At 33.1% G+C, this 8,563-nt stretch overlaps 1 protein-coding gene across 1 annotated transcript; it reads left to right on the top strand.

Annotated features, from left to right (window-relative positions):
* Positions 1-821: 821 nt before the first annotated feature.
* On the top strand, positions 822-6,874 carry LOC112036434 (G-type lectin S-receptor-like serine/threonine-protein kinase LECRK1). The gene is given in 3 exon segments (XM_065781306.1): positions 822-825; positions 4,178-4,743; positions 5,311-6,874. Coding segments are annotated over 3 exon segments (1,923 nt in total). The 3' UTR covers positions 6,664-6,874.
* Positions 6,875-8,563: the final 1,689 nt, after the last annotated feature.

The following is an 8,563-nucleotide window of genomic DNA, read 5'->3' as shown; positions in this document are numbered from 1 at the left end:
GCTTCTACGACAAGTCGCTTCTCTCTTTCTCTACTCAAATCCATTGATACCTTTGATAGCAATCCGTTGCAACGTGAACTTCCAATCAATGACTTTAATATCCCCTTGAAAATTTGAATCCATTAAACTTGATATCCAAAGAGTAGCAACTTTAGATTTACTAGTTCAAATAGTATTTGAGTAAACACTGGTAGTGACTTTAAGAGCAGTTGGCACAAAATTTTTTAGATCTTAGAAGAGTAGCTCTAAAGTGTTAGAAAAATGTGCATTATGGTTTACTTATAAAGTAGACCAAGCAGGAGCAAAACCAAAATCACAAAGAGGGCTGGTGGGCTAATAAGATGATTATGCATATACACAGCTCAATCTGTCGAACTTAAGGTCCAATTAGATGAAACTATTAAACTCTAAATAGCTTGAATAAATTGAAATCCTATTCTTGCACACTAAATACCAGTAGCTTGAGCTCTTGTCTAAACATTCCTATAGAGTCTAGGAGTTATAACTAAACAAGTTTATGATCATGAAGTTGCCAATGCAAAACTGAATATTTAAATCCATATATATATATATATATTAATAGGCAAATCTATGAGAAAGTTCAATAAAAATTTGAAATTAGAATCCAATTTTGTGTTATGTGTTTAAATTTATGTGGGAATCACACCATAATTATCTACTTAAATTTGTATCATATGTTTACTTAAGTTTCTTAATATTTGTGCCAAATAAGTTAGTGAGTGCAAAATATTAAGAATATAATATATATTAATAAACTATAAAATTTATTTATAAAAAAGATTTTGTAAATGGGTATCGACATGGGTAAGTGTCTATGTGATCTGATTGAGATGTTTGTTTTGGTATAAAGGTTTAGGAATTTTCAGCTTAGCTTTTGCAATTAAAACAAATTATTTTGTGAAGGTCAAGGTATTTTAACTTCTATTGTATTATCTATCTTCTAATTAAGTTTCCCAATACTATCCTTGTTTCATTTTTCCATTTGACATTATAGAAATGAAGAGTTTATATATATATATATAATAAGGATACACATTACACACCTACAGCGTGAGAAGATTGTATTGTATCGACTTCTTTCATGGAGTTTGATCATTGGAGCTTTGAAGGAGCCAAGTTACATGGTATGAGACAAAGGAGCTCCATCAAAATAGATTTGGACTAAGAATGGGTATTTTTTGTATTTGCTTAGCCTTGAGATTTGGTCATGGAGGCAGAGCATAGAGAGAGTGATATATCAAAGACGGAGAGAGAGAGTTAGAGTGAGATAGAAAAAAAAACTTTTATTTAAAAAAAAAATTAATTCCATGTGGTAACTTATGCGGAAATCTATATGGCATAAAATAAATATTTTAATTTTATCGTTAGCCACATCAACATTTTCCATCCAGCACTTAATGACAGAGACCATTTTGACACAATACCAAATTTTAAGGACCAAATTAATATATTTGAAAGGTTAAGGACCAAATTGACATATAGTATAAAGTTTAAGGACCAAATATATAGTTTACCATTTAAATAATTAGAGGCCACATCTAAAAAATGTATATTTTATATAGTTTTAAAATTATATGGGACCTAATCTTTCAAAGATATTTCTTTAAAATTATAGACATATGGCAAAGAGTTATTGGCACACATGGATTAAATATTTTGTGATATGGCATCCTTACAAACTAATGAGGCATTTTAAAACAATAAAAAATAAATTCCAGCACGTATTTATGTTAAGAATATTAGGATTTAAATAAAACTTAAAACACCAAAACTTTTAAAAGAAAAAGAAACGAAAAAAAAAAAAAAAAAAAAAAAAAAAAAACAAAACAAAATAGTTCAAGCTGTCCATCTCTAATGGCGTTCAACCAAACTTCCTAGATCTTTCATTCATTTTTTGATGTTTTGATGGTTTTTTTTTTTCCCTTCTATTTTTTTTGAGAAAAATACTAGATCTTCTTGTAGCGTGGATTGGTATGCAAGTGAGGGCAGATTTTTATGGACAAGGATGAAAGTCTTTGTAATTCGTAAAAGCCACTGTTTATTTGTTGCTAAGAAACCCACTACTTTGTTGTCATTGTCATCATCTCCTTCTTCTTTCTCAAGTGCTTGTCATCATTGCAAAAAAGGATGAACGTTTGGATGGATTGAAATGAAACTGATGAGGACATGGGTGGGTGGCAGTTAATGGAGAATAGAGCTTGAATCAGTGCCAACAGCGAGAGATTGGAGGAGATGAATAGTCGGCTTAAATTAGGGATTTTGATATTTTTGATGTTTTGAATTTTTATTTTAAATCACGATAAATTCTTCCATTAAAATTTGACCTACTATATTTTTTATTTTATTTTAATCCATGTGTGCCAATAACTCTTTGTCATGTGTCATAATTTTATAAAAAATAATTTGGTCCAAGTTAGATATCACATCATCACTCTGTTAGGCCACATAGTATATAAACTAACGGACATAGACGGAAGGATGAAAATTAAAACGTTTTGTAAAGTTTAGAAACGAAAAATGAACTTTTGAAAGTTTAGGGACAAAAATAAACTTTTATGAAAGTTTAAGGATGAAAATGATATTTTACCTAATAATATTTAGACAATTGTGATTAGTGTAAAAAAACTTCACATGGTACTATCATTGACATCATGTTTATTTAACCATCTCTTAGTTTGACAATTATGAAAAATGCTGTGGTATTTATGGTTTCACTGGACTTATACAAAAATCTTTTTTTTTTTTTTGTATGATTAACTTTTGGATCTTTAGGGTTTATATATTGTTAGGCGTGAATAGAGGAAGGGATGTTTTTTTTCTTCAATTTTTTTGAGAAAAATACTAGATCCTCTTGTAGCGTGGACTGGTGTGCAAGTGAGGGCAGATTTTTACGGATAAGGATGAAAGTCTTTGTAATTTGTAAAAGCCACTGTTTATTGGTTGCTAAGAAACCCACTACTTTGTTGTCATTGTCATCATCTCCTTCTTCTTTCTCTAGTGATCTCCTTCTTCTTTCTCTAGTGCTTGTCATCATTGCAAAAAAGGATGAACGTTTGGATGGATTGAAATGAAACTGATGAGGACATGGTGGGTGGTGGTTACCAGAGAATAGAGCTTGAATCAGTGTCGACAGCAAGAGATTGGAGGAGATGAATAGTCGGCTTAAATTAGGGATTTTGATATTTTGGTGTTTTGAATTTTTATTTTAATCTTGATAAATTCTTACATTAAAATCTAACCTATTATATTTTTTATTTTATTTTAATCCATGTGTGCCAATAACTCTTTGTCGTGTGTCCAAATTTTATAAATAATAATTTGTCCAAGTCAGATATCACATCATCACTCTATTAGGCAACATAGGACAAAAACTAATGGACATAGACGGAAGGATGGAAATTAAAACGTTTTTATAAAGTTTAGGGACAAAAAACAAACTTTTATGAAAGTTTAGGGACGAAAATGATATTTTACCCTAATAATAATTTAGACAAATTGTGATTAGTGTAAAAAAACTTCACATGGTACTGACATCATGTTTATTTAACCATCTCTTAGTTTGACAATTATGAAAAATGTTGTGGTATTTATGGTTTCACTGGACTTATTGTAAAACTTTGCTAAAATAAACCAAAGTTCCATGGAATTTTACTTATAGCTCCCTATAAATGATTTCATCTTATGTGGATTCTCTCATCACTTAACAATGGCTCTAAGGATAATTGTTCCTTGTTTCTAATGCTATTTTCAAATTTCTATGGCTTACATGGCCAGATATCTCCTAACATGAGCATAGGTCTAACATCACTGCTGGATCCAATGATTCTTTGCTGTCCATCTCTGGTGATTTTGCATTTGGATTCTATGCTCTCCAAAACGGCCTCTACCTTGTTGGGGTTTGGTTTGATAGAATTCCAGAGAAAACACTAGTTTGGTCAGCCAACCGTGACGGCCCAGCAGAACAAGGATCAACAATCAACTGACTAATGCCGGAGAGCTTGTATTCACATATGCTAATGGCAGAACTCTACAAATATATAGTGGAGCTGCTGCAAGTTTAGGCACCATGCAAAATGATGGTAACTTTGTCTTAAGAGATGGCAGTTCAAGAATCGTTTGGCAGAGCTTTGATTCGCCAACAAACACACTTTACCAGGGCAAGTTCTAGTCCAAAGCCAAAAGCTCTATTCCAATGCAAAAGGGAGTTCAAATTCAAATTACTCAACCGGGGATTTCATGCTGGAAATGCAATTTGATGGAAACTTGGTGCTCTCTGCCTATCATTTTGCTGACCCAGGTTATTGGACCACACAAACCTTTGCAGCCAATGTGAGACTAGTCTTTCATAAGAGTGCTTCCTTGTATCTTGTCAATGGTACTGAGGATGAAATTTACTCTATAACAAAGAACCTTTCAAGCCTAGTTGAAGACTACTATCATCGAGTAACAGTTGAAGATGGTGGCAATTTCCAACAATATATTTACCATAAAAGAAATGGCAGTGGATGGAAAAGGGTGTGGAGAGTCAATGATGACCCTTGCTTCGTGAATTCTGTATGCGGCATATATGCTATGTGCACTTCTCCAGATAATGAAACAGTGAGCTGTAGTTGCTTGCCGGGCTATCTGCAGGTAGATCCAAGAGATGTATCAAAAGGATGCTACCAGGAAAACATGGTGAATTATTGCGCAGACCCTTCAATGAGGAATTTTAGCACAATGGTAATATAAAGATTATTTCCATTATTTGGATTTATTTATTTATTTATTTATATAATAGTAATAGTGATGGATAGATACCCATTAAGAGTCTATTTTTAAACAGTTAATTGATATTTTTAAATGTCAACAAGAAAAAATTTTGAGGTCTATTTTTAAACTGTTAATTGATATTTTAAAATGTCAATAAGAAAAAATTTTGAGGCATCCCTAGACTAGTCTTTTGAAGAAACCTTTTTTCCATCCAAGGGTAAGTTGTAGGCTATAGACTAAAAGAAGTCCTAATACACTAATTTGCAATAAGTTTTTTCCCATAGGATTTGTTTGTATAATTCCTTAAGTGCAGTACAATAAATTTCTAAATTAAATTTAGACACATAATTGTATTGAATTTAATTGTTTTTGGAAAAAAAAATCACTGTTTGTGTTTAATTGTCAATATAACTAGTGTTTGAATTTAATCAAGTAACCAAAATACTCAGCTAAAAAACAAGTTTTGCCATTCTCTACAATTCAATATTGACAGAAGGTATGTTTTATTTTTCTTTTGCTGTCTTCAATTTCTCACAGGTAATTGGTGATGCTGATTTCCCACCTGATATTACTAATGGAGATTTGGGTGAAGTAAGAAACGTTGATGTGGAGGGATGCAAGAAGGCTGTTATGGATGACTATTATACGTTGGCTGCTTCCTGGGTGAATTCTACATGTATCAAGAAGAGGATTCCTTTGTTAAATGCAAGAAAAGGTGCTTCCTCCAAAGGCAGAGTGGCATTTATCTAGGTGCCTAATAAGAAGAAGAGTGAGCCAAGTCCTCCAAGGAAAAGAAAGAAATTTGATACACGGCTTCTTTTGGTGATTGGCCTTATAATAAGTGCTGGTTTTGCTTTCTTGTTTGGAGCACTTGCCTTGTACTATCATCCAGCCTTTCGAAATGTATTGAAGAGATGGAAGTCATCAAATGCAAAGACCATTGGAATTAACTTTCGAGAATTCACATTGCAAGAGCTGCGTGAAGCAACAAATGGATTTAGTAAGATCCTTGGTCGTGGTGCTTCTGGAAGAGTTTACTGTGGTAGTCTAACTTCAGAGGCTACCAAGATTGATATTGCTGTGCAGAAGCTAACAAAAGGCACTGAGAAAAGGGAGAAGGAATTTACAACAGAGCTGAAAATAATTGGTCGTACGCATCATAGGAATTTAGTAAGACTATTGGGATATTGCGCTGAGAACGATCAGAGATTTTTAGTTTATGAGCTAATGCCAAATGGAACATTGTCACATTTTCTGTTCAAGGAGGGGGAGAAACCAACTTGGCTTCAGAGAGCTGAATTGGCGCTTGAAATAGCTAGAGGCTTACATTACATGCATGAAGAATGTGAGGCTCAGATCATACATTGTGACATGAAGCCCGAGAATGTGCTACTTGATGTCAAATATAGTGCAAAGATAGCAGATTTTGGACTATCCAAGCTTTTGAATAAAGAGCAAACTAGAACTGACACTAATGTTAGAGGCACTATAGGATATATGGTACCAGAATGGCTTAGGAGGGAACCTATTACTGCAAAAGTGGATGTTTACAGTTTTGGTGTGATGTTACTAGAGATAATTTGCGGAAGAAGGCACATAGAATCAAACCGGGTTGAGGAGGAGAGTGAAAAGGATGATCTACTACTTTCAAATTGGGTTCTAAGTTGTGTGATTTCTGGGAAGCTAGAGATGGTGGTGGGACATGAACCCGAAGCATTGAGCGATTTCAAGAGGTTTGAGCGAATGGCCTTGGTGGGATTATGGTGCATTAATCCAGATCCGATTCTCAGGCCCTCTATGAGGAAAGTGACACAAATGCTGGAAGGAGCAGTGGAAGTTGGGATACCACCGCAGGTTTATGATTATGTTTCAAACTATCGAAAGTATTAGTTTGTTGATTGTTGGCTTTCTCTTGTATTCTAGGTCCGGTTTATTATGAGCCAGCCTTGTACCCTGTTTTTGTAGTATGAATAAATATGAGATAAGATGAGTGGGAATTTTAGTACCAATTTCAACCATCGCAAGCCTAATGGGCAAACTATTTTGTAGTGTTAAGTTCTTGTGTTATTTTTGTACTAGTGTGGTTTGTTTTTGAGTTAATTGAACTTATTCTGAATATCCCTCATCGTGACCAGGCTAGTGACTACCTCTTTTACCTTGCATAAACTCATTCAGTTTGAAAAGTTCTCAATGCAGTTTGAATGGGACATGGTTTACATTGATGCTTGGAAAATGTAACTTGGACATTAAATTAACTATCAGATTTTAAGGTCTGTATTTTTATAGTTACAGCTTTTAAAATTTGTATTTTTGGGATGAACAACAAATATTAGTAAGAATCCAAATCTTTTGTCTTATGCTAAATGCTCAATTTGATGCTCCACCAACCATTTTCTGACACAAGTCCCCTGCTCTCTCTCTCTCTCTCTCTCTCTCTCTCATGGAAGTCAATATATCATCCCTCTACTTTTAAGCTTAAGGTACTGTTTTAATATTTCATTACTAGTACTCCCTCGTATTAACTTGTACACAAAAAATAACCCCAATGGTATCTAAAGCTTCATCTTTTATTTGGAGTCATTATCTATTTTATGATTAATAGCATGTAACCCATACAACATATGTACGCATTTAAAATTAAATACAATTTTTATTATAAAAATATAAATAATTAGTGAAATTATTTTTAAAAAATACCATGTAACACATGCATACATATAGATATATGTAAAATTAAACACAATTTTTATCATAAAAATATAAATAATTAGTCAAATTATTATTATTATTTTTTAAAATAAATGTAAGTAGTCACATTAAAATTCTTATCTAAATTTAATACTACTTATGATCATTTTTTTTTCTAATTTTTAATAAGATAGAATGTGTGGTGATCTTTGTTGTATGGTGATTTTTATTAAGTATATATGATTGGTTTTTTTTTNGACACTTTAGTAACAAATGGGGCTGCATCACTTAGAAGCCCACCAATTTCCAGAGTCTTCTTCTTAGCTTTCCTACTCAAGGAATAACGTGGACACCATCCATCTAAGCCCTTCTTATTTGCTTCGGCATCTTCATCAAGGATGTTGCGTGCCTTTTCTACCCACCTCTCAACCTCAGGTGCTATTACCTGTCCGTTCCTCTTTACTGCGCCAATTTCCAATTGCAGCCCATCTCCTTTGTCACGCAACTTCTGAATTTTAATTTCGAGATCCTTGATATTGCTATTGTAGTGAATCAGATAGCCACAATGTTTTTTGATTGGGCCCACAAAGTATCCTCCAATGGTTACTATAACTGAAACAGCATCCATTTCTTTGCTTTATTCTTCTGGATTCTCTGTAAGAAAAGAAGAAATTTAAAGTTTTAACTTTCATTTATTCAAAACCAAAAAGACAAAATTTTAAGTATCATAACTTTCATTTATTCAAAACCAAGTCAGAAGTGATGGTCGCACTGAAGTGCACCTACTGGTTAGAGAGTTTTAGCGCTGCAATCATTATTATTTTTTAAATGTGTTAGGGATTGATGGTTATCATCCAAATGGCATTGTAGTTAAAATTCCTATCAATATTGATATATGAATAAGAGTATCGGGTGTAACTGTGTAACACTAAAGCCTTCATAGAAAATTATGTGCAATTTTTTTGGGAATTCGTGTTATTTGGGTTGTGTTCATGTAGTGTCGAGTGAAGGGTATTCAATTACATGGGTCAACCCAAACATGATTTATTTTAATAATCTTATATCAACACTAACACGACCCATTTATTAAGCTGGTTGACAC

The sequence above is a fragment of the Quercus suber genome, unplaced genomic scaffold (genome assembly GCF_002906115.3).
Source record: "Quercus suber isolate HL8 unplaced genomic scaffold, Cork oak 2.0 scaffold_263, whole genome shotgun sequence".
In the NCBI taxonomy this organism is placed as follows: domain Eukaryota; kingdom Viridiplantae; phylum Streptophyta; class Magnoliopsida; order Fagales; family Fagaceae; genus Quercus; species Quercus suber.
Note: the sequence above shows the minus strand (reverse complement) of the source record. Positions and strands in the feature narration are given on the sequence as shown.